Source organism: Gossypium hirsutum, chromosome D11 (genome assembly GCF_007990345.1).
Source record: "Gossypium hirsutum isolate 1008001.06 chromosome D11, Gossypium_hirsutum_v2.1, whole genome shotgun sequence".
In the NCBI taxonomy this organism is placed as follows: domain Eukaryota; kingdom Viridiplantae; phylum Streptophyta; class Magnoliopsida; order Malvales; family Malvaceae; genus Gossypium; species Gossypium hirsutum.
This window is the reverse complement of record NC_053447.1, coordinates 64,110,521-64,137,008: the sequence shown is the minus strand read 5'-3', so window position 1 is coordinate 64,137,008 and position 26,488 is coordinate 64,110,521. Positions and strand designations below refer to the sequence as shown.

The 26,488-nt window shown below is 31.6% G+C and overlaps 5 protein-coding genes and 1 long non-coding RNA gene across 6 annotated transcripts; 5 read left to right on the top strand and 1 right to left on the bottom strand.

The window, feature by feature from the left end:
- Positions 1 to 45: 45 nt before the first annotated feature.
- LOC107929792 (uncharacterized) lies at positions 46 to 1,213 on the bottom strand. Its single transcript, XR_001692899.2, has 2 exons — positions 774 to 1,213; positions 46 to 368 (listed from the first exon to the last, which is right to left on the bottom strand). It is a non-coding gene; the product is annotated as an uncharacterized lncRNA (long non-coding RNA).
- Positions 1,214 to 7,390: 6,177 nt separating this feature from the next.
- Positions 7,391 to 8,005, top strand: LOC121223225 (disease resistance protein RPV1-like). The gene has a single exon (XM_041104357.1). The coding sequence runs from the start codon at positions 7,391 to 7,393 to the stop codon at positions 8,003 to 8,005; it is 615 nt and encodes a 204-aa protein (XP_040960291.1).
- A 7,059-nt stretch (positions 8,006 to 15,064) lies between these two features.
- On the top strand, positions 15,065 to 16,511 carry LOC121223224 (disease resistance protein RPV1-like). Its single transcript, XM_041104356.1, has 3 exons — positions 15,065 to 15,988; positions 16,137 to 16,424; positions 16,467 to 16,511. The coding sequence occupies exons 1-3, from the start codon at positions 15,065 to 15,067 to the stop codon at positions 16,509 to 16,511; spliced, it is 1,257 nt and encodes a 418-aa protein (XP_040960290.1).
- A 1,430-nt stretch (positions 16,512 to 17,941) lies between these two features.
- On the top strand, positions 17,942 to 19,944 carry LOC107929738 (disease resistance protein RPP2B-like). The gene is made up of 2 exons (XM_016861248.2): positions 17,942 to 19,297; positions 19,388 to 19,944. The coding sequence occupies exons 1-2, from the start codon at positions 18,020 to 18,022 to the stop codon at positions 19,880 to 19,882; spliced, it is 1,773 nt and encodes a 590-aa protein (XP_016716737.2). The 5' UTR covers positions 17,942 to 18,019; the 3' UTR covers positions 19,883 to 19,944.
- Positions 19,945 to 23,556: 3,612 nt separating this feature from the next.
- LOC107929791 (disease resistance protein RPV1-like) lies at positions 23,557 to 24,387 on the top strand. Its single transcript, XM_016861298.2, has one exon. It carries the CDS (start codon positions 23,595 to 23,597, stop codon positions 24,048 to 24,050), a length of 456 nt encoding a protein of 151 aa, XP_016716787.2. The 5' UTR covers positions 23,557 to 23,594; the 3' UTR covers positions 24,051 to 24,387.
- Positions 24,388 to 25,242: 855 nt separating this feature from the next.
- Positions 25,243 to 25,737, top strand: LOC107929739 (disease resistance protein RPV1-like). Its single transcript, XM_016861249.2, has one exon. The coding sequence runs from the start codon at positions 25,243 to 25,245 to the stop codon at positions 25,735 to 25,737; it is 495 nt and encodes a 164-aa protein (XP_016716738.1).
- The last annotated feature ends 751 nt before the right edge of the window (positions 25,738 to 26,488 follow it).

Below are 26,488 nucleotides of genomic sequence, written 5' to 3'. Positions count from 1 at the left end.
CCAATTTTAGCTCAGGCCCAAAATTATAGATAAATAAATACCAAATTAAAATGAAATATAAAAACTAAATAGAATAAAAACAAAATGTCCAGTTTTTATTACAAACAGCAGGCCTAAATCTAAAACCCAAACCCAAAATACATCAACTCAACCCCAAACCCGATTACAATAAGCAGAAGCCCAAGCAGTCCAATTAAACCCGAAACCCAATTACAGTGGCCCAATTCGAAGTGGCCCATTCTTCTGAAGCCTCCAGAAACCTTTCCGTGCAGCAACCAGGTTCCCATGCGTCGCGCCGAAGCCACCAATCGTTTCCTCCGCGCATGCTGCGCCACCACCACATGTGCGCCTCCATCTCCAGCTGGCTCCTGCAATGCAACAAACGAACCAGCAACGAAAAAAGAAAAAGAAAAAGAAAAAAATAGAAAATAAACAGCGAGCAAAAAGGGAATAACCGCAAAGAAAACAAACGCAATAGCAGAAAAATAATAGCAAAAACAAACTAGAATTTTATTATTTTGATTGTATTTTTATTTTATTTTATTTTATCTCTGGCTATAAAAAGGGGAGAAAAGCACTGTAAACGATTACACGCACGGATATTTGAATACAAAAACAAAAAAAAAAGATTCAAGGAGATCAAAAGGAAATCTGGTATTCAAAAGGTGATTTTAAACTTTTACTCGCTTTTCTTTGTTTTTTTCTTTACTGATTTTGTTCATTAATGGTACTAAAATAAAAGAGAAAGAGAGGTGAGAAAACGAAGAGTTTACTTAGCGATCGATTCCTTGCTTACTCCATTGCAATCGGAGATCGAGTGAAGGATCTTAGAACGGCCAGTTTGAGAGCATGGTTTTGAGGCAGAGGCGTTTGATTTTGTTGATTCTGCTAACTTAGGGTTTCAAAATAGGTTTTGTATAGCGAAAGAAACGACGCCGTCTAGGGCCTGCTTCAATGGCTCCAAAACGACACCGTTTAAGGGCCAATGACCCGATTACCCGACCCGATTCAATCTCCGATCCGCGCTTTTTGTTTCTACGGTCAATTTTCACAAATGATCCCTCCATTTTTACAATGAATTTCAAATTAGTCCATTTTAGTTTTTTTAAATCTAGCCTAACATTTTGTTTTATTTGATTTTGGCCCCCACTGTTGTGATGCGTTTTGAGGGATAGGGAATATTTCCCATTTAGTCCCTTATGAAATACGCACGTTTCATTTTGCCGCTCAATTTTATTTTATTTTCATTTTTTTATAATTTTATTCTAAATCCGATTTAATCCTTATTTTAGTTTTTAAAAAATAATAAAAAACTCGGTTAAATATATATATTTTCTTTTCTTCTTATTCTTATTATGTTTTTTTAATATATTTAGTTTTAAGTCTAGTATAATTTCTAATTAAACTTACTTTTATAAATTTATTGTTGATATTGCTTAAATCTATTGTATTATTATTTTAAATGTTTATTTTATGTATTATTTTTAATTCTTCATGTGTTATTATTTATAATTTATCATTAATTATTCTAAATTTACTATTAATCTTATATAAAAATTTTCATATAATATCATTTTAAGTTTTCAAGTTTTATTACTTAAATTTAATAATTTTTTTATTAACCTAATATAATTTGTATCCTTTCTGTAGTTCTATAATATTTTTTTAAAATTCTCTTTTATATTTTTATACTTTTAAAACCTATATGATAATACTTTTATATTATACCATTATATATACATAATTTTTATTAAGTTATCTTTATTTTATGATTATATTATTGAATTCGCATCATTATAACTATTAATCTTTATTTTTTTTATAAAATTATGTTTATATGTTTTTAAACTAATTTATACATATAATTTTTCTTTTTCTTTAAACCTTATTTTACATACTTTATATTTTTTTTTTCATTTTTTTGTGTTAATATTATTGTGTATACATATTATCGTTTATGTTATTATTATGCTTTTCATTTAACATTTCATTTAACATTCATTTAGGTTAACATGTATATTGTTTTATATATTTCATATAAAAAATCTTATTCTTATACTTCTATTTTTTTTACAGCGTTTATTTTTTATTTCATCCTTGGATTCATTTTTTAAAAAATTCTTATATACATATATTTTTTTTTAATTTTATTGTAACATATGATTGACCGATTGTATTTTTTTTATTAGTTATTTTAAAACTTGTACAATTTCGTATGTGTTAATTCACTTAGTGCCTTGACTTTTTTTTAATTCATTAACTCTTAAATGTTAGCATTGTTATTATGCACATTGTATTACTTGTTCACATTTATATATTGATTATTTGTTATTTATTGGCGTGTGTTATTTACAAATTATCCTTTACGGTGTACATTACCATTCAATTACACTACATTTATTTTAAAAATTGTCTTTCATTGAAGCACAAAAATCATTCTATTTCGTAAATTTTAAAAAATGCTCGGTGTTCACGATTCTCGAGAGTATTGTGCCCTAGCTTATTAGGCTTCAATTCTTTTCGACGAATTTAAATAGCCAAGTATTTCTTTTGTGATAAAACCGAACAAATGTTAAATAAAGTTTTTCGGGATTTCAAAATGTTGGATCCTAACTCACTGGATATGACATTTTGCTACCTCGAATTAAGGATTTTTTAAATAAAGGTAATATTCGGTGTTTAGGAATTTTGAGAAATTGAACCCTAACTTACTGGATTCTGATTTCTTGTTTGACCCAAATAACCAAATATCCTTTTCAAAATGCATGAATTTTAAATTTTAAAAAGATAAACTTAGTTTTAAAGATTAAACAGTTGCACCCTAACTCACTGAGTGTGACAGTTATTTCTTTGAAATGAGTATGTCTTGCCATCCAATTCGTTTATTCAAGTTAAAAGGATCGTATTTTAAAATCTTTTCAAGTTTTCGAAACTAAGACATTAAAACAATCGATTCGGTACCAATTTTGGGCGTTACGAGGGTGCTAACCCTTCCTCGTGCATAACCGACTCCCGAACCTATTTTCTCAAATTTTGCAGACCAAAATCGTTTTCAATGTGAGCCGATCACACCTCAATAAAAGGTCGGTGGCGACTCCATTTTCATTCTCAAAGTCGATCCCTGTTTTTTCAAAATAAAAAAATGGTTTTGACAATGTTCATCTATCTAAGTCGAGGTTACATTCTTATTTTTATAGACTTTAGAACAAGTATGGTGAGGGTTTGAACTCTTAATTTGCCAAGTCTAGTCAGTAGGGTCATTAGGATTTAGTCTAGAGGCCCATATGAACCAAGAACATTTTCCACTGCAGACTGTCTTTAACCTTTTTAGATCATTTTTGGGAAACATAATAAAATAACTATTCAACCTACCATACTGCTTGGCAGCTTCTTTTAAACTATCTTTAAATTTAAATAACATTTCAACCTTAAGTCTAGAATTACTCATGTCATTCTCTAGGTTGAACTCGAGCCAATATTGGTCATCTGAGTCATATTCAAGTGCACTATCTAACCTCCCAGAATCATCACTATCACACAGTTCACCTACTTCTATATCATCCATTTTTAAACCATCTAAATTAACTCTTATCCTATTAGACACATCACTTTCAGATGCATCACTACAAGACAAATCACTATTAAACACATCACTACCAGACATTTCTTCTTCATTCTCATTAAAATTGTCATCAATTAAATTTTCCAAACAAATTACTCATCAATAAGGGCAGACAACATAGGCAAACATTTTAACCATTTTTTTCAGACAATAACTAATACAAAAATAATTTAATACAAACACAACCATTTCTGTCATGCACATGGCAGACAATAACCAAATACTTTAACCCTACACCTAGGCAATGACAGACAATAACCAAAACAATATAGAAGGTAAATAACAAATCTGATATTGCCACATACAATATAGCAGCTAGGATACAAACAATGGCAGATACAAACAATAAACATCAGTTTGATAATGTCATTCATACAATGGCAGATACAAACAACAAACATCAGTTTGATATAAACAATAAACATCATGCATATGGCATACCATACATATTATCTGTCATTCACTTTAATAACCAAACCTTAATCTTTCAGGCACATTAATAACAAATAAAATCGAAATTGAAATAACCCTAAATCAAAATCAAAATCAAAATCAAAATCAAAATCAAAATCAAAATCAAAATCAAAATCGAAATAACCCAAAAGAACCCTAAATCGAAATAACCTTAAATTCAAAAAATAAAAAACTAAATGCTTCTAACTTACCCGTTACAATATATGTAACAACATTGGCAGCTTCTCTTCTATTAACCATTTTTGCTGAGAATAAAAAACACTGATAGGTTTCTGGTTTCGTCTTCTTTTCTCCCTAAACGAAAAAACCAATCATTTTCTAACCCTATATCCTATTAATCAATTATTGAATCGATTTCTAACCCTAAACCAACCTTCTTAATCGATTCCCAAATCAGTTTTAAACCCAAACCAACCCAAATCACAATCAAAATTTTCCCAAATCGATTTCTTTTTCCCCCCCAAATCCCCTTAATCAGAATCAATTTCTAATTTTTTACTCTAAACCAACATAACCCTTCAAATTTTCCCCTAAACCCGCCTCAGACCAAGACCCATCAGCTGCTTCACCAACGTGGCAAGTTAACTGGCCATATCAGTTGGTTAACTTGCCACATCAGCGGTCCCATTAACACACTAACAGAAATTGTTAATCAGTGACTATTTTGTCACTTTTCCAAAGTTTAGTGATTGAAATGAGACCTAGGTGACTATTTTGTCAGCTACCCGAAAGTTGATTGATTGTTGGTGTAATTTACCCTTTCTTTTATTGTGAACACCAATTCCAACCAATTGATTGGAAAAAAAGATTACAGCTGGGGATTCAACTTTAATTGAATTAGTATTGTTGTTATTTTAACATGAATTCAAATACAAATCAATTGAATTGTATATTTTTTAGGACTTTTTAATTTTTTTAAATATATAGAAAATTCTCGTAAAAAATAATAAATATAGATGGTTATATAGTGGAGGTGGATGTTTTTGAAGAGATCAAAGTCATAACTAATTATTAAAATTCTAAAAGAATTTCAAGTACTTGAAATTGAAAGTGAAAATAGTGAAAATAAAAATATCTCAATAAGTTATGTCAATACAAGAAAATATGGAACTGTGAAAATAAAAAGTTATCGACAACAATTTTGCATGCAATATTATTATTGAAATGATGAAAAAAAAAATGAGGATCTTGAATAAATTTGTCAAGAAATATAGACATGGAAAAAATTGACTAAAACGGAAAGACACAGTTAAAGTATAATTAAATTTGTGAAGTTTCTGGACCAATAGTTTAAGCATCTAAAAGTATAATTAAATGAGTAGTTTTGCAAAAATGAAATAATAAAATATAGTTTTTTTGCTAAGTCTTGGCAGTGATTATGAGAAAATATAATATTATTTTGTTATAAATGCAATAACCTTTAGATATATTATTAGTTTGATAGTTCATGAAAGATTTGACAAGTGTCTTATGATTGTTGTTACAATCTTTATATAAATCACTTATATAGTGGAAGTTTGTATTTAAATCCTTGAAGGATTTAGAATGCCGGAAGCATATAAAAATTCCCCAAAAATATATATGAATTGATTTGAACATATGTATTAGTATGAAATTATCATGATCAAAGTTTTGTTATGATTATTGTTGAAAACTATTGAGGAGATCAAAACATATTTCCCCCCAAAAAAATTTCATTGATGACTTTCAAAAGAACGGTGGTATAGATGCTTAGCAAATACGAGTAAGTGATCATTTGAAAAATTAATATTTACGTAGAAGACGAGATATTATGTGATGTCAAGAGGGGGAGTAAATACGTGTTGTACTATTTTCCCATTAACCGAGGTTTTGTTCCACTGATAAGGTTTTTCTCCATTAGGAAATTTTATAAATATGTTATCCATATTATGCATATTATAAATATGTGTACTTTTTTTCCTCCATTAGAAAATTTTTTCCATAGGATTTTTATGTTAGTAAGATTCTAATGAGACACATTATCTACCAATAGACATCAAACAGAAAGCGTTATGAATATTTTATTATTAAGTGAATATTAATAACATCAAGATAAGTTTGATATACTTTAGTATTCTAATAATCATTAGAAGTAAAGTTTTGTTTTGTTTAAATATATATATATTATGTCTATAAATATAAACTTTGAAGAATCATAATAAACATTTCGGTGACGAATAAAATTTATATGTTCTCATTTATTTTTCTATTTATGGTTGTTTTACTTTCTCTTTTATTTATTTCATAACAATAAAATATTTTTATTGCCAAAATAAGAATTTAGGTAATTGAGTCAACGTTGATTTTACATTATTTCATATCAATTCAAACATATCGGCCGAATATCCCACTACCTTATTTCCATGAAACTCTTTAAAAAAGAAAAAAGTATAAAGCAATTATTGCTCTTTCGTCTCTTTCTGTAGTGGTGGATGCTTATCTTTCGGTTTGAAAAATTAGAATGATTTTAGATATATGCCATAAGAAAAAATAACAAATATATAAAAAATAATTTTATTTTATATAATATAAAAAATTATTTAATATGACGTATATAATAAATAAACATTATGTGATAAATATAATTTGCAAATGAAATTAATATAGACAAATTTAAGAATAAAATTGAAATGGAGTCCAAATGCTAAAATAGGAATTATTATGAAATAAACAAATTCATTAATCAAAATATATATTTGCCATAAATCTTAAATTTTTATTTTTATCAAATCATCCTAAAATAGATAAAAAAAACTAACATTTATTAATAAAATTTTAAAATATTTTTTATAATTTTTGTTTTTACTTTTAAAAAATATTTTTTTAATATTTTAAAAACTTAATTAATTACTAATGTAACATCAATGTGACAATCCACATCTCTACAACAAATAAACATTTTAATATAAAAAATTATACGATAAATATAATATGTAAATAAAATTAACACAAGAAAAATTAAGAATAAAATTAAAAAGGAGTCGAGATATTAAAATAAAAATTATTATAAATTAATAAATCAATTCATTAATAAAAATATATATTTTTTAGAACTGATTTAGGCATTTAAAATTTTTTGTTGACTCTATTTATAATTTTTAAATATCATTCGAAATAAAAATAATATAAAATTTTAAAAGTTGTATGTATATATTTTTACTTTTAACTTGGGAGGAAGGGTTAAAACATTAGTAGAATATAAATGGTTTCCAAAGACTCAGCTTCCAATTTGTCGGAGGCTCTTAAAAGTCGTCCAAATATCTCCAAATGTCTATGGTTCCACACGCTTTTGCAGTTGATGTAAGCGTAGTTGACTTCAAAAACAATAGTTTTACTCAGAATCCAAAAATCTTTGATCAAATCCGGCGGAACACCAATATGCTTCCTTCAACACCTTCTTCTTCTGCTGCTGCAGATACGAACAAAGAAAGGACATGCGATGTTTTCCTTAGCTTCAGAGGCGAGGATACTCGTTGCAGTTTCGTAAGTCATCTGTATAAGGATTTGTGTCGAAAGAATATCGCAACTTTTATAGACAGCGAGAAGCTTCAAAGAGGAGATGAAATTTCAGAGTCACTGTTGACGGCCATTCAAGGATCGAGGATTTCAGTCATTGTTTTCTCCAAAGGCTACGCTTCTTCAAGATGGTGCTTGGACGAGGTGGTCAAGATCATGAACTGCAAGAAGTTGAAAGGGCATTATTTTGTGGTTCCTGTATTTTACGGTGTAGATCCCTCAGATGTACGGAAACAAAGAGGGAGTTTTGCAGATGCATTTGCAAAGCATGAAGAAAATTTCAAGCATGATGTTGAAAAGGTGAAATCCTGGAGAACTGCTTTGACTTCTGCTGCCGATTTATCTGGTTGGGATTCTCAAGTCACTCGGTAATTGCAACTCCTTTTCTTTACATTCGATCCTCTTTTTTTTTTTTTTTTTAATTGATTTGGAAGAAGAGAGGTTCAATCCTTATATTATTTTTAAAAAAAATTATAGAATTACTAAAAAAATTAGATTCAGAATGATTTTGTATAAATAAATATAGCTTCATTTGAATCTGGATATTTTAATTGTCCAATTACTTTATGCATGTGGTTTTTTAATAATTTCAAAATAAATTCTACATTTTTGTTTTTAGTTTTTGAATTTCAAAAATAATTTTATACGATTCTTTTTATAAATTAAAGTTCTCAAAATTTTGGATTTTTATCTATTTTTAGAATTTTAAAGTTTTCCTTTTTTTTGCACATTTGATTATTTGGATGATGTACTTTTTAAAAAAGAAATGTGAAATAGGATAAGGGGATAGATAAAATGATATTGGAGAAGCTAAAGTAAACATAGAATATAGAATGAATGTGTAGTACAAGAATCAAAATATGTATTCACTGCAGTGATCCATCTATACTACCCTGTTCCAGTTGAGGGCGGATATTTGACATGAAGGATAATTTTTAAAATTTTAGGTTAAAATTTTCTATTACTTTATAAAATTGTAGATTTAATTCCTATATTTTAATTTAATTATTTCTAGTTCTTATGTTTTTTAATTGGTCAATTTTAGTTCTTATATTTTTCAGAATTTAAAATTTTAGTTTTGACCCAAACAATAGCAATTAAGTTGTTCGTTTAGGTTCTGTTTATTTCACTGAAAATAACTTTCGAAAAATAATTTTTGAAAAATGATTTACTTTTTTGGAAAAGTTAATATTTTCTGGAAAATGTCTTACGCTTTTCAAAATGGTAAGTCATTTTACAGGGAAAACAACTTATTTTACGTTGACCTGTAAGTCATTTTCTTTTGACCAAATTGTTTTCTGTGAAACAAACAAACACAGGAAAATATAAAAAATATTCACTTTAAAACCTTTTACATGTAAACAAACGAACCTTTAGTTAAACTCAATTACTAGTCATGTATTATGCATACAGTTCTAGATTTAGTATATTATTCAATTGGATCATTTTAAGTCTTTATACTTTCAAATTTTGAAATTTCAATCTTGACGCAAATGGTAGTTGTCAATCTATAGTGGAAATTACAAGCTGGTATGACATTACACATATGATGATAGGTTTGTTGCATTATATTTGAAAATGACAAAACTTAATTAATGAATTTAACAATTATCATATTGTGAGAATTGGAATTTTTATAATTTAAAAAGTATAGAGATTAAAAATAACCAAATTAAAGTATAGAGATTAAAACTATAAGGTTCATAAAGTATAGGGCTAATAGTAGAAAAGGACCATAGTTTTGTGGACATGGAGAGCGGACACATATTGTAGAAAATATATGAAGAATTTGAGTAACATGTAGCATTTATATTCAACAATGTTCTTCTTTCCTTCCTTTTCCATTCTGCCTTCTTTTTTTCTTCTTTAACTCAAACTTTTTACACCTTCCTACGATTCCCTCATGAATAAAATATTTAATACATGAAAATGCAAATATATATATATATATATCTATATATATATTGTTAGAAATCAAACCCACTCCAAGCATAATCTAGAAGCATGAGACGTGGAGCAATTTTGTGCCATGCAAAGTGCTGAAATTTTAGCCATACAAAGTGCTCCATTATTGAGATGTTTTGTGGCTGGAACTTAAGTGGATTAATAGCCACATTTGTTGTCACTTTATCAGCCTATAAATAGAGGCTTGAACTTGTGTTGTAAAGAAGAAAAATGAGAAGAAAAAAGAAATAAGAGAAGCAACGTGAGTGAGAGTGAGAAGGTTAGCAAACCTTGAGTGAGTTAAAATCTAGCAGCAGCTAGACTATCTAGTCATTGAGAAAATATTTGTAATCTTCGTATTGTAATATATTGAGTGTGTAATAAAAAGTAAATTTTCGGCCTATCACGTTTCCAACAAGTGGCATCAGAGCTACGGTTCGGAGCTTGGTTCGTGTCAGGTTCGTGTCCAGTTCGGAGTACCTTTGGTGTTCATCTAACAAGTCGATATGGGCGACGTAATTCAGCTACAAGTTCCACAATTGACGAAGACAAATTATGGAAATTGGAGCATTCGAATGAAGGCTTTGCTCGGTTCGCAAGATTGTTGGGAGATCGTTGAAAAAGGATACATCGAGCCCGGAGATGCCGCTACAGAAGCAGCTTTATCAAATGACGCTAAGAAGGCGTTACGAGAAGCACGAAAGAAGGATCAAAAGGCCTTGAATAGTATCTTTCAAGGTATGGATGAATCAACCTTCGAGAAAATATCAGATGTGAAGAACGCGAAGAATGCATGGGAGATTTTGCAAAAATCATTTCAAGGTGTAGAAAAAGCTAAAAAGGTACGCCTTCAGTCACTTAGAGCTGAATTTGAAATGTTAAAAATGAAGAGCTCCGAGAATATCGATGACTATGCCAATCGTGTAAAATCGGTGGTAAATGAAATGAAACGAAATGGAGAAACTCTTGACGAGGTAAGAGTGATGGAGAAAATTCTACGGTCACTCACACGCAAATTCGAGTACGTAGTCGTTGCCATCGAAGAATCAAAAGATTTGTCAAAGATGTCGCTCGAAGAACTTGTGGGTTCTCTGCAAGCCCATGAGCAAAAGATGAAGCTAAATGAAGATAGTGAAAATCTTGATCAAGCCTTGCATAGCAAGTTGTCCGTCGACGACGGAGAAACAAGTAATAACTTTAGCCAAGGAAGAGAAAACCGCAGAGGATACCGTGGAGGCTACCGTGGTGGAAACAGAGGAGGAAGAGGATCACGAGGACGTGGAAATCAATCATATGGGAGATATCAAGAAAATAAAGATTATCAAACATCCAACCGTGGACGTGGATCTAGAGGTCGTGGCCGAGGCAGATTTTAAGAAAATAAATCTCAGGTACAATGCTACAACTGTAACAAGTATGGACATTTCAGTTACGAGTGCAGATCAACACACAAAGTGGATGAAAGAAACCATGTAGCAATCGTAGCAGAAGGCAACGAAAAAGTGGAATCAAGTGTCTTTCTCACTTACGGAGAAAATGAAGATCACAAGAGAAGTGTGTGGTATCTCGACAACGGTGCAAGCAACCACATGTGTGGAAGAAAGGAGCTGTTCACAGAATTAGATGAAACAGTTCATGGACAAATAACTTTTGGAGACAACTCACATGCAGAAATCAAAGGAAAGGGCAAGGTTGTTATAACACAAAGGAATGGAGAGAAGAAGTACATCTCAGACGTTTACTACGTACCAGCTTTGAAGAGCAACCTGATCAGTCTTGGTCAACTCCTAGAAAAAGGATATGAAGTTCATATGAAAGACCGCTCACTCGCCATCAGGAACAAAAGTGGAGAATTAGTTGTTCGAGTTGATATGACGCGAAATCGTCTTTTCACCCTCGACATCGAGTCTGGAGAAGTAAAATGCATGAAGACGGATCTGAAGAATGAATCATGGTTGTGGCACTTAAGGTACGGACATCTCGGATTTTCTGGCTTGAAGCTGTTGTCGAAGACAAATATGGTGAATGGATTACCAAGTATTAATCATCCAGATCAACTGTGTGAAGCCTGTGTCAAAGGAAAGCAGCATAGGCAGAAATTTGAAGTAGGAAAATCTCGAAGAGCTAGAAGACCATTGGAAATTGTACACACCGACATATCTGGTCCGTACGACATTGAATCACTCGGTGGAAACAGGTACTACCTAACTTTTATTGATGATTATAGCAGAAAATGTTGGGTTTATTTTCTCAAAGCAAAATCGGAAGCCCTAGAAAAATTCAAGGAGTTCAAAGCAATGGTGGAAAAACAGAGTGGTCGATATTTGAAGATACTCAGATCCGATAGAGGAGGCGAGTATACTGCAAAGCTTTATGAAAGTTTCTGCAAGGATCATGGAATCATTCATCAGTTAACAGCCAGACGCACTCCACAACAAAACGGAGTTGCAGAAAGGAAGAATCGGACAATTCTGGATATGGCAAGAAGCATGATAAAAGGTAAACACCTTCCGAGAACTTTCTGGGCTGAAGCCGTTGAATGCGCAGTTTATCTGTTGAATCAATGTCCAACAAAAAGTGTAAGACACAAGACACCAGAAGAAGCATGGAGCGATCACAAGCCAAGAGTTGGACACCTCAAAATTTTTGGATGCATTGCATATGCACACGTTCCTGAGCAACAGAGGAAAAAGCTTGACGATAGAGGAGAGAAGTGTATCTTTATAGGCTATGACAAAAGAAGTAAGGCCTACAGACTTTATAATCCTCTTATTAAGAAATTGATTATCTCAAGAGATGTCGAGTTCGATGAAGCGGATTACTGGAGATGGAGTGAAGAAGAAAAGAAAGTGGAAGGATTATTTTTCAACGAAGACGACAATGATGTCATCAACCAAGAAGAACAAGGCGATGATCAAAGTCCTGGTACAACAGCCCCTTCGTCACCAACCAGCAGCAGCGGAAGCAGCAGCTCAGATGAAGCACCCACAAGAACACGGAGTCTCAACGACATCTACAATTCTACGGAACCTGTAGAGACACAGTTCGATTATTCACTATTCTGTCTAATGACAGAATGTGATCCAGTGACATACGAAGAAGCAATTGAAGACAATAAATGGAAGAAGGCCATGGACGAGGAGATTGCTGCAATAAGAAGGAATGACACGTGGGAGCTAACAAGTCTGCCAGAAGGACATAGCCCGATTGGTGTCAAGTGGGTGTACAAGACGAAGACCAACAAAGAAGAAAAAGTAGAGAAATACAAGGCAAGACTAGTCGCCAAAGGCTACAAGCAAAGACAAGGAGTGGACTATGATGAAATATTTGCTCCAGTCGCAAGAATAGACACAATTAGGCTTCTCATAGCGGTCGCAGCACAATACAAATGGAAAATCTATCAGATGGACGTCAAGTCTACATTCCTGAATGGCTACTTGGAGGAGGAAGTCTACATAGAACAACCACCTGGATATAGCATACAAGGAAAGGAGGACAAAGTCTACCGATTGAAGAAAGCTTTGTATGGATTGAAGCAAGCCCCAAGAGCATGGAACACAAGGATCGACGAGTACTTCCGAAGAAATGGATTCATCAAAAGCCCGCACGAGCACACCCTGTACACAAAGAAGAATGGATATAGAGATATCATGATCGTATGCCTATATGTGGATGACATGATCTTCACCGGAAACAATCCAGGTATGTCTGATGATTTCAAGAAAGCTATGACTAAAGAATTTGAAATGACAGATATCGGTGAGATGTCATACTTTCTTGGAGTCGAGGTGAAACAAATGCAAGATGGAATTTTTGTCTCTCAAAAGAAGTATGCGGAGCAGATTTTGAACAAGTTCAAAATGAAGGATTGCAAGCCAGTAGTCACGCCAGCTGATCCAGGGATGAAGCTAAGTGTTGATTCGACAAGGGAGTCGATAAATCCGACGTTGTTTAAAAGTCTCGTTGGAAGTTTAAGGTATTTGACAATCACACGACCAGATATTACATATGCAGTAGGATTGGTGAGCAGATTCATGGAGAAGCCGAAGCAAGACCACTTAATTGCCGCAAAAAGAATTTTGAGATATATCAAAGGTACGATGAACCATGGTTTATTCTATACCCACTCACAAGATTCAAAATTAGTTGGCTACTCAGATAGCGATTATGGGGGAGACTTGGATGATCGGAAAAGCACTTCCGGATATGCATTCCACATCAGTTCCGCAGTTTTTTCATGGTCGTCAAAGAAGCAACAAACAATTGCTCTCTCAACATGTGAAGCAGAGTATATGGCCGCAGCAACTTGTACATGCCAAGCAATGTGGTTGAAGAATATTTTGGGAGAAATAGGTGTTTCAAATGAAGGTCCAATTACCATCTACGTTGACAACAAATCCGCTATATCACTTGCCAAGAATCCGGTGTCGCACAGCCGAAGCAAGCACATCGATACGAAGTATCATTTTATCCGAGAGCAAGTGAAAAACAAAAACGTGGAGTTGGTCCATTGCAGGACAGAAGATCAACTGGCAGATATTTTCACAAAGCCGTTGAAAGTGGAGACATTCAACAAATTCAAAGAGAAGCTCGGTATGAAAGTTGGGTTTGAGGGGGAGTGTTAGAAATCAAACCCACTCCAAGCATAATCTAGAAGCATGAGACGTGGAGCAATTTTGTGCCATGCAAAGTGCTGAAATTTTAGCCATACAAAGTGCTCCATTATTGAGATGTTTTGTGGCTGGAAATTAAGTGGATTAATAGCCACATTTGTTGTCACTTTATCAGCCTATAAATAGAGGCTTGAACTTGTGTTGTAAAGAAGAAAAATGAGAAGAAAAAAGAAATAAGAGAAGCAACGTGAGTGAGAGTGAGAAGGTTAGCAAACCTTGAGTGAGTTAAAATCTAGCAGCAGCTAGACTATCTAGTCATTGAGAAAATATTTGTAATCTTCGTATTGTAATATATTGAGTGTGTAATAAAAAGTAAATTTTCGGCCTATCACGTTTCCAACATATATAAATTGAAAAAAATCTGTTCTTCTTTAAATATCAAGTTTATTATATTATTTTCTTTACGCCCACTTTTTTTTTCTTTAAATATATATTGATTTGGAAGAAAATAGATTAAGCTTGGACTTTGTTTTCAAGCAGTGATTCATGTTACCCAGATTCGAGTTGAGGGGCAGGTACTGAATAACATGCCAAGCATCTACATTGAACAATGTTAATCAATTGAATACTCTTATATATCATTTTTATTTATGTACTTATGTTTCCTTTTTATTTCTCCCATAATTTGTTTCTTCATTTAATATATAGGCCTGACTCAACGCTGGTAGATAAAATCGTCAAAGATATATTAAAGAAACTGGATTGTAGAAGCTCAAGCGCTAATTTAAAGGGTTTAGTTGGAATTGAGCGGCGGACGCAACAACTTGTGTCATTATTTCAGGTTGGAGATTTTCTAAAGCTAGGTATTTGGGGTATGCAAGGTATAGGCAAAACTAAACTTGCTGAAGCAATTTTTTACCATGTTTTAAATGGTTTCCAAAACCACTCCTTTCTGGCAAACGTGAGAGAACATGAAGAATCAAGAAATTTATCCCAATTGCGTAAGAAATTTCTTTCAGATATACTGGAAGACGAAAATTTAGATATCTCAACACCCACAATCATACCAAGCTTTGTTAAGGACATGCTTTCTAGAAAGAAGGTTTTAGTCGTTTATGATGATGTGTCAGAGTTAAGCCAATTCGAGTTTTTATTCGGAGGAATCGATCGGTTCGGCCGTGGAAGTCTAGTCATTGTTACAACTAGAAATAAGCAAGTGCTTTTCCAGTGTGGCATGAATCTCATTTATGAAGCGAAGAAATTAAATAAATATGAATCTATTCAGCTCTTTTGCCAACATGCCTTCAAAAGCAATCATCCTATAAAATATCAGTTGGGGCTATCACGGATGGTTTTAAGTTTTGCTAATGGAAACCCCTTGGCTATTAAATTTTTCGGGTCCTCTCTTTATGGAAAGAACAAAAACTACCAGGAAAGTGCAGTAAAAGACCTAAAGCAGATTCCTAACCCAGACATACTTAAATTGTTGAGAAGCAGTTTTGATGGACTAAATCCTGTAGAGAAAGACATATTTCTTGATATTGCTTGTTTCTTTAAAGGGGAGGATCGAGACTTTGTAACAAGGATCATGGAGGCCTGTTATCCTTCTGCATATTCAAGAATTGAAAACCTCATTGATAAGTCTCTTATATATATTTCACAAAATAAAATAGAAATGCATGATATATGGCAACATGTGGGTCGCAGTATTGTTCACTATGAATCACCTTCAAAGCCTGAAACTCGCAGTAGGCTGTGGATTCCTGAAGAGATCTATGATGTGCTAACAAAAAACAATGTAAGGGCCTTGTTCATTTTCTCTGAACACATCCATGTTTGACGGTCATGTTTTAGTCTTATTCGAACACACATCTTTTTATTAAATTATACATCTTGAATTAATATTTTGCCTATATTTTGACTCCATAAACTGCTCTTGGGTTTAGGGAACGGAAACGATCACAGGCATTGTACTTGATATGTCCAAACTTGCAAAGTTGGAATTGGAACCAGTAGCATTTATGAAGATGCGGAAGCTTAGAATCCTCAAATTCTATCATTCGTGTGGAAGAACCTTACTTTTGAAAGGGCTTTTATCACTTCCTGACGATTTAAGGTACCTTTGCTGGGAGGGATACCCTTTGAAAACTTTGCCCTCCACGTTTCATCCAAGGTACCTAGTTGAACTTGATATGAGTTGCAGCCATGTGGAGCAACTCTGGGAGGGAAAACAGGTACTCTTTTTTCTTTTGATATAAATCTATGGTGTTCTGTAGATTGATGCAAGCATGTTTGGAACTAATTCCATTGCTATTTCTTGATTAAAGTTTCCTTTACATATCAATCTACGTCATAATGTTTTCATAATAGCTCAAGAAAAAAGACCATTTTCAATATGAATAGTGTTTAAGTTATTTTTGCATTAAAACAAAAAGAGGAGTTATAATATTAATTTATTAGGGTTATGTTAGGGGAAAAATCGAATCCAATTAGAAACCTTTATATTAATAAACTCCTTGAAATATTTTATTATATTATATATGTAATTTTGTTACTTTATTTATACTTAAACTAATAAATAATTAAAAATAGAGTTTACAGTTTATGTTAGAATTAATCAAATTTAAATCTATAATTTTTATTAATTTATTTAAATTTAAAATTATTAGACATTTTTTTATTAGAGTAAAGAAAAGAGTTGTTTAAATGCAAAAATTTTAGTCTTTATTTAAAAGCAAATTTTTTATAGTAAAATTATCAGTTATTTTTTAATTAGCAACTAACAGAAAATATAAAATAACTCTAAAACGATAATGTATAAAGAATAATAGATAAATTAATATTATATGATTAATAAAAATAAATAAATTACATATATGATACTCAACTATTAATGAGGTTTGTTTTGATATTAAATTATTAGAGTAATTCTTTTCACCAAAAAAAAATTATTAGAGTAATTCATTTAAGCGAAAGCTAAGGACATTAAAATTTTGATCATCAAATGTACTAAAAGGTATTGTCACAAGATACATGACAATGTTAAAAATGATTTTCTTTCAACTTAAATTCACCTTTTATTATTATTATTTTTAAAAATTTCCGGTCACTTAATTTTTAAAAATATATATTTTGATAGTTGACATTTATAAAATTTTACATAAAAGATTGATAACATACTAAAATTGAACAAATTTAAAGATAAATTTGGGTTTATTATTCTATATATTTTTTTCCAAATTATAAACAAGTTTAGGTTTATTTAGATGATCGATTTCATTTATATTTGGATTGAATAATTTTATTCATCGGTCTAATATTAATTTAATTTTTTAAGAAATTTATAATTATGAGCCATTTATGATGAGGGTGAAAAAAATTATAAAATAACAATATATGATAAATAATATAATAAAAAATAATTTACAATTTAAACGCATATAGAAAAATAAAATAAAAAATATTATATTGATATTATATTTATTTATAATTTGAAATTATTATAATATAAGATCATTTTTATTTTTATTTAAGAGCGGGACACGTGTTATAAAATAAGTATTTATTATTTTTATGAAATTTTAATTATTTGAAGTTGAAAAATAATGAGCTATGAAGGCAATTTTATCTTAAATTGAGCTTGAATTTTAAAAGGGAACCAAATCTAGATTGAACCAAAATTTGAGGGATGAGTTGGAATGAAGCTCAAACTTGTTGGTTCTAATACTCAAACTAATTACACCTTAATTATACCATTTTGTAGATAGTTCAATCTTTTGTTGTAATGTGGTGATTATTTTGGTCATATCTGTTGCATTGTTGTTCTTCAATGTATAGAAATTTATCAAACACTTTGATGTTGCAGGATTTAGTAGATTTGAAGGTGATCAATCTCAAGAATTCTAAGAACCTTGTAAGAATCCCAGATCTCTCAAGCGCCACAAATCTTGAAAAGATAAACTTTTGCGGGTGTTTTAACTTGCGTGAGCTTCCTTCATCCCTTCAACATCTGGAGAAGCTAACTCTCTTGGATTTCAGTTATTGTAGAAGTATTAGATCTCTGCCTAGCTTTTATAAAGCCACGTCCCTCACCAAACTTCATCTTAGTGGCTGCTCAAATCTGTTTAGTTTTCCAGAGGTTTCATCGAATGTAACAGAGCTATGGTTAGGTGGAACTGCAATTGAAGAAGTTCCTTCCTCCATCGAATGTCTCTCCAATCTTCGTTTATTGGACCTACGGGGTTGCAGGAGACTTAAATCTCTCCCCACAGGTATTCATAAATTGAAATCTCTTGAGAAATTCAATCTTGGAGATTGCTCAAGATTGGAGACCTTCCCAGAAATCTTGGACATCATGAAGAGGTTGAGAGATCTTGATTTAAGCGGAACAGTTTTGAAGGAATTACCATCTTCAATTCACAATCTTATCGGTCTTAAGTATTTGAGATTGAACAACTGTGAAAACCTTGTTTGCCTTCCTGACAGCCTTTATACATTGAAATCTCTTTTGCATCTTAGTCTTTGTGGTAGTTCAAATCTAGTCGTAGAAAACTTGTTTACTGCCATTGGAGACAGACCAGTGAAGCAGAAACATCTCCCTTGGTTATCCTCGTTAAAGAAGTTAGATTTATCCGAAAGCAATCTTGAGAACTTGCCCACAACCATCAAGCAATTTCCCTTGTTGGAAGAGTTAATCTTGAGGAAATGCAAGAGACTGAAATCATTACCAGAGCTTCCACCAAGCCTGGTATATTTAGATGCACATGACTGTACTTCATTAGAGGATGTCTCAAGCATTAAGAAGCTTTTTGAGCAAGAACTGTTTTGTGAGGATGGATCGAATCGATTCTTGCAGTTGAAATTTAGCAACTGCTTCAAACTGGGTGAGAAATGTGTGGGGAATGATATAGATGCATATGACAGCACTTCAGTAGAGGAAGTCTCAAGCATAAAGAATCTTTTGAAGCAAGTAGTGTTTTGTAAATCCTTGGGTTGGCTATTTACCAACTGTTTCCAACTGGATCAGAAAGCTGTGAGGAGTCCTGAAACCCCAAAGTTGGAGATGCCATTTGAGCATATGGTCACTGCACTAACAGATCATCATCAGGTCAGTTTCTTCTTCTCTATATGTCTTCAGTCTGGTAGATAGCTATGTTCTGAATAATCAATCATGTTTCCAATAATTGTAATCAAACAGGCGCCCCCTCGAAGAAAAAACAGAATAAAAAAAGCATCCCTTGGAAGAATTATTGTTACATGCGTCCCTGGAAGTGAAATCCCGGAATGGTTTGATTTCAAAAGCTTAGGATCTTCCATAAACATCCAATTGCCTTCAGAGTGGTGGTCAAATAATAGCTGGATAAACTTTCCATGTTTCGTTGCTTCCGTTGCTGTTTCTTTCCCAGACTCTTATAATGGTATGGGGTTTCGCTTTACGTCTGAATGTCATCTAAAATCCTGTAATGGCGACAATCATGACCTTAGCTGTTCTTTCTCCTTTACGTTTGGAAGCCGATTGTCAGATCACGTGTTCCTCGTATATGATGGTTTCAATGTTAGGGAGTTTGTTAGAAGTAAGGCATCAAACAATCGTATTTACAATGTGGCTTCCTTTCATTTCTACCTTGATGAGTGGAATTCGTCTAAATGCAAGGTAAAACAGTGCGGAATTCATCTATTATTTCCAAATTAAGGATTCAATGATGCTTCATCCTCATGATCTATACTATATTTCAGAGCCTAAATATGTTTACAAAATATTTAACATCATACATTTTATCATTGGTTTTATTTATAATTGTAAGTGGTTTTTATTCAAGTTTATTTTTTGCTCAAAATTTATATTTTTTTTCTTTTCTTATCATTTAAACACAATTAAAAATTTAATGCATGTGCAAATTGATTTAAATATAAATAGGCTTAAATACTCATTTAACCCCTGAGTTTGTCACTTCTTCACAAGTTAATATTTATGGTTTTTTTTATCTCAATTTATTAGTACTGAAATTTCATTATGTTGACAGTTTTGGTTTTTTTTTTAATAGTTTTAATCCCGAAAAATGTAGCTTAGATTGCATCACATCATAAAAATATAAAATTTAAGAAAATTAAAAAATTAAAAGGAATACTTAAAAAAAATTTATTGGAATTAAGTTGGACATATAGTTGTCCAGGGTTAATTTATTTTAAAGCTTAATTTTTAAAAATAATTCTTTTAAAATTTTAATTTTTAAAATTTTTATAAATATGTAAAATATTATTAAAATTTATAAAAGTATTAAATAAAATTTAAAATGTTAAAAAAATTAAAATATTATTAAGAATGATATCGAAATAAAATAATAGTATCCATAAATTCATATGGGTATTGATATTTTTTAGGAAAATATTGATACTTCTGTTTTGGGAGCAGTTTTCAAAATGATAAAAATTGTTTTAATTAAGTTTAAGAGTTTAAAAACGATTTTTGAATCTCGTCAAAATTTTCTAAGTGTTCAAAGTATCTTCAAAGAGTGTGGAAGTCTTGAAATGATATTTATGCTTTGAGCTTAATAAATTCTTTGTCCAAAAACAAATTTCATTCAAAAATATTTTTATTTGTTATATCAAAATAAGTTATCAAATAAAATTAGGTTAACAATCTCCCCTTTTTGATATAACAAAACATTTTGATAAATTTATTTTTGAATTTGTTACTCCCCATCTTAAAGTTCAAATTGAATAAAATGACTTTGATTTTTATAATTTTTTTGAATAATGATTTTTATAATTTGAGCACTTGATGTTGGCATTAAAAGATTAGTCATAAACATAATCAACCAAAATACCAAAAATTTACATTTCCTTCTCTTCTCCGTTTTTTATTATATCAAAAATCAACAAATAAAACTTATGAGAAACTTGGTTAGTTCAATAATGGAAATTGAGAAACGTGAAAGAAAGAACTAACATACATGTACCAAAATAAACATTAAGTTCTAATCATAGAAATGGGAAAATGTGCAATGTAAATAAGATAAATGCATGAAAAAGGAAAATGCATCCTAATCTTCTTGAGGAGGAGGAGGAGGAAATTGAGACATAAGAAAAACAATATCGTCTTCCATCCTATACAGCCTATCATCTACATTGGTGCGAAAACCTCTAAACTCCTCACTTAAGGAAGTAATAACACCAAAAATGACTGCAGACATGTCGTCGGAGTGAATCGGAGCAAAAGGTTGAGCACATGAAGAGGCCGGTGGAGGGCCTGCTCGACCAAAGGAATATCACCATGAGCTTCTTCAAAATCTTCATCGTCAACATCTAGAGGATTATGATTGTCATCCTTAACCCAAGTTCTGATAATAGAGACTAATTTAAAACTAGCTCGATGAAGAACATGAAAACTAATGGGTTGAAATTTAACGACCATAGGAGGATGAACATGGGTTGAGATGATTGGACATTTAAAAATGCAAGACAAGAATGTGCCAAAGGGCAAGGTGAGAGTGCTAGTAAGCTCCTTACCAATTCACTTTGTAATATCATTAAATAAAACTAAGGCAAAATCGGGATGTCTATTGCTATGAAAACAATCGATCCACCAATAGTCAATAGATCGAAGAACAACATGTTTTGAATAAGGGTACAAAATCTAAGTGATAATAAAATACAAAATATGATTATGGACATCACGCTCAAAAAATATGAACGATGAACATTCAAAACCGGATTATAAAGACCTTTCTCATTTTTTCATTCTATTTTCTGTTTCTTTCCCTTTTGTCAATAAGAGAAACACCCCATGCATGTTTTGTTTCTCTAGCATTTACACGCTGCTGTTAAGACGTTTTTTAGACTCTGAAACTTGTAAATCTAAATTTAACCGAATGACATGGAATTATACAACAACTAACTTCAAATAAAAACATGATTTTAATCCAATCGAATGACATGCATTTAACTTGTAAAAAAAATTAAGCAGCAGCCAAACTTAAGAATATGAATAATCAATGGAGTTAAGGCTCGGTTTGCTACCTTCGTGCAAAAAACCCAATCATGTTTGTTATTAAATTGTAAGATAAAACCGAAAGTCTAAAGGTTTAAGGACCTTACGGTAACAGTTATGATCCCTACCCGGACAACATGGAAATAATCAATTTGGGACATAAATATTATAACTTAAATATTAAAATCTATATTTTTAATATATAACATATATTAATATAGATATATAACCTATATTTCAATTTTATTAATAATAAATTTTAAAATTTTAAAAATAATTATAAATATTATTTTTTAAATATTAAAACCTATATTTACTATATATCACCCCATAATGGTATGGATATATAACCTATATTTCAAATTTATTAGTAATAAATTTTTAAAATTCTTAAATAATTATAAATAACATGCATAAAATTGATATACTTAAATAATACATAACTTACATAATTTAAATTTTTAATACATAACTTACATAACTTATTAACATTTATATATATTTATAATATATATATATTTAAAATTTATAACTTACATAACTTACATACATAAATAATACATAATACATAACTTATATAACTTACATAACTTACATAATACATAACTTACATAACTTACATAACTTACATAATACAGAACTTACATAACTTACATAATACACAGCTTACATAACTTACATAATACATAACTTATATAACGCACATAACGCACATAACTTACATAACTTACATAATACAGAACTTACATAACTTACATAATACATAGCTTACATAACTCACATAACTTACATAATACACAATTTACATAACTTACATAATACACAACTTACATAACTTACATATTACATAAGTTACATAATTTACATAATACATAAATATATAAACAGGATTATAAGTACCTTTCTCATTTGAAGCATTAATTTGAGTGTTGAAAGCCCACAAAAAGATGACACGTTTTGTTTCAATTTCATCTATTAATTGAATAAAAACCCATAGATCATGACAAGTAGCCTAGTAAACACACAATGCGCGTTTGCTTTAAATTGATATTTTAGATATAGTTTAGGGTCTAAATTTATTATTAACCTTTCAAATTAACATGCCATGGAAGTTAATAGGTGAGTGATACTTGGATAACTTTAGTGGTAATTATGTAATTTCTGAAAGTAAAGTGATTGAAATGTAATTTCAATTAAAATTTAGGGATAGTTGCTGTAGTTTACCCAAAGCTTTAAATGTAGCTCTCGATTAGTTGGAGGCTTTTAAAGTGGTACAATTAATTTGAAGGTTTTAGGTCCCACGCGCTTTAGCAGTTGATGTACAGTGTAAAGTCGTAGTATGGCTATAAGTTTCTGAGAAACAACCAAATCTATGCTTGCTTCAACATCTTCTTCTTCTGCTGCTGCTGCTGATATGATCAAAGCAAGGACATATGATGTTTTCCTTAGCTTCAGAGGCGAGGATACTTGTGATGGTTTCGTGAGTCATCTGTATAAAGATTTGCGTCGGAAGAATATCGAAACTTTTATAGACAGCGAGAAGCTTCCAAGAGGAGATGAAATTTCAGAGGCACCGTTAACGGCCATTGAAGGAGCGAGGGTTTCAGTCATTGTTTTCTCCAAAGACTACGCTTCTTCCAAATGGTGCTTGGATGAGCTGGCCAAGATCATGGACTGCAACAAATGTGTTGTTCCTGTTTTTTACGGTGAAGACCCCTCAGATGTACGGAAACAAAGAGGGAGTGTTGCAGATGCATTTGCAAAGCATGAAGAAAATTTCAAGCATGATGTTGAAAAGGTGAATTCCTGGAGAAGTGCTTTGACGTCTGCTGCGAATTTATCTGGTTGGGATTCCAAAGAGATTCGCTAATTTCACGTCCTTCTCTTTACATTCAATCCATTTTTTTATCGTAGTAGAATTAAAACATGTATTAAGTGCAGTGGTTCATCCATATTTCCCTATTCGAGTTAAGGGTGGATATTTGACATGAAGGATAATTTTTAAAATTGTCATATCTTAAAAGGTTATTTTTTATATTAGTGCTTGGATTTTGCAAAAGTTGTAGATTTAGTTTCTATACTTTAATTTGATCAATTTTAGTCTTTATACTTTTCAAATTTTCAAATTTTAGGCTTGATCCAAATAATAGCAGTTAAATTCAATTACTAGTCATGTATTATGAGTGCATTTATAAATTTAATCTATATTCTCCAATTGGATCATTCTAAATTCCTGTACTTTTCAAATTTATTTGAAATTACAATCTTGACACAAATGATAGTTGTTAACCATTGACTAGATTTTTAGTGAGGAATATGTGGAAATTACAAGTTGACATGGCAATACATGTATGATAATATGTTTGCTGCATTCGATTTGGAAATGACAGAACTTACTTAATGAATTTAACAATTATCATTTGATGAGGACTGAAATTTTATAATTTGAAAAGTATAGACATTAAAAATAATCAAATTAAAGTATAAGGATTAAATTCATAACTTTCATAAAGTACAGGGGCTACCTATCTTAAAAGGGCCATAGTTTTGTAGAGATAGAGAGTGGACGCATATTGTAGAAAATATATGAAGAATTTGAGTAACATGTGAAGCATTATATTCAATAATGTCCTTCTTTGCTGCCTTTTTTGTTTTCTTCTTTAACTCAAACTTCCTACGATTCTCTCATGTATAAAATATACTGTCCAGTGAGTCAATTGATATATTTATTTTCAAAGAAAAAAGTTGTAATATGAGTATGTAAAAATGGTTGTAGATGCTGAACTTTGAATTATAGATCTATTTTTGAATGAATTTAATTAAAGTTTATTTATTTATTTATGTATTCTTTTTAGTTCTCCCATAATTTGCTTCTTCATCTAATACATAGGCCTGACTCAACATTGGTAGATAAAAGTGTCAAAGATGTATTGAAGAAATTGAATCATGGAACCTCAAGCGCTAATTTAGAGGGTTTAGTTGGAATTGAGAGTCGGATGCAGAAAGTTTTGTCATTATTTCAAGATGGATTTCAAGATTTTCAAATTCTAGGTAATTGGGGCATGGGAGGTACAGGCAAAACTACACTTGCCGAAGCCATTTTTTACCATGTTTTAGATGGTTTCCAAAGTTACTTCTTTCTTGCAAACATGAGAGAATCAGCTGACCAAGGACCATTATTTCAATTGCGTCAGAAACTTTTTTCAACCATATTAGAAGATGAAAATTTATATATCAAAACTCCCACAATCGGATCAGGCTTTCTTAAGGACAGGATCTCCAGGAATAAGGTTCTAATAATTTGTGATGATGTGTCAAAGTCAAGCCAACTCGAGTATTTATTCGGAGGAAACAATCGGCTCAGCCCTGGAAGTCGAGTAATCGTTACAGCTAGAGATAAAAAAGTGCTTATCCGATATGGCATTGATCTCATTTATAAAGTAGAGGAATTAGATAGAGATGAATCTGTTCAGCTCTTTTGTCAATGTGCCTTCAAAAGCAGTCATCCAGAATATCAGTTGGAGCTATCAGAGATGGTTTTAAGTTTTGTAGAATAAGAGTAAAACAAAACTGCTCAAAATATATTTGATGTAAAGGTGTTGTTATATACAAATTAGAAATGACAGCAAGAAAATAACAAAACATAACTGCTAACTAACTAACTAAAATTAAATTAAACTATATGACTAACAGCCCCCCTCAAGCTGGAGAGTGTATGGGAAACAATCCCAGCTTGGACAATATAAGCTGAAAAGGAACAGCAGCAAGAGCTTTAGTGAAGATATCAGCAAGTTGATCCTTGGAAGAACAAGGAAGCAGTTTAACAACACCGGACAGCACCTTCTCACGAACAAGATGACAGTCGATTTCGATATGTTTAGTACGTTCATGAAACATGAGATTTGCAGCAATCTGAAGTGCGGAATTGTTGTCACAAAACAAGGCAGTAGGACCAGAAATAGACAAGTGCAAATCACATAAAAGAAATCGAAGCCACTGAATTTCACAAACAGTAGAGGCAAGGGCACGATATTCTGCCTCTGAAGAAGAACAGGACATAGTGCTTTGCTACTTGGCTTTCCAACTAACAAGGGAATCACCATAAAACAGGAAATAACCAGTCACAGAAAGGTGTGTGAGAGGACAACCAACCCATCGGAATCACTAAAAGCCTTCAGTACCGGTGATGAAGAAGCAGAAAAGAAGAGACCAAAATCAAGGCAGCCATTCAGGTAGCGAAGAGCACGATGAGCAGCTTGTAGATGAGTGGCTGTAGGTCGGTCCAAGAATTGACTCAACTGTTGAATT

Coding starts and splice junctions, on each gene's coding strand:
- LOC121223225 (XM_041104357.1), top strand. CDS start 7,391: ATGGTTCCACACGCTTTTGCAGTTGATGTAAGCGTAGTTGACTTCAAA.
- LOC107929739 (XM_016861249.2), top strand. CDS start 25,243: ATGGGAGGTACAGGCAAAACTACACTTGCCGAAGCCATTTTTTACCAT.
- LOC107929791 (XM_016861298.2), top strand. CDS start 23,595: ATGATCAAAGCAAGGACATATGATGTTTTCCTTAGCTTCAGAGGCGAG.
- LOC121223224 (XM_041104356.1), top strand. CDS start 15,065: ATGCAAGGTATAGGCAAAACTAAACTTGCTGAAGCAATTTTTTACCAT. Junction 15,989..16,136: donor ATGTGCTAACAAAAAACAAT/GTAAGGGCCTTG, acceptor TCTTGGGTTTAG/GGAACGGAAACGATCACAGG. Junction 16,425..16,466: donor AACTCTGGGAGGGAAAACAG/GTACTCTTTTTT, acceptor GGTGTTCTGTAG/ATTGATGCAAGCATGTTTGG.
- LOC107929738 (XM_016861248.2), top strand. CDS start 18,020: ATGTATAGAAATTTATCAAACACTTTGATGTTGCAGGATTTAGTAGAT. Junction 19,298..19,387: donor CACTAACAGATCATCATCAG/GTCAGTTTCTTC, acceptor GTAATCAAACAG/GCGCCCCCTCGAAGAAAAAA.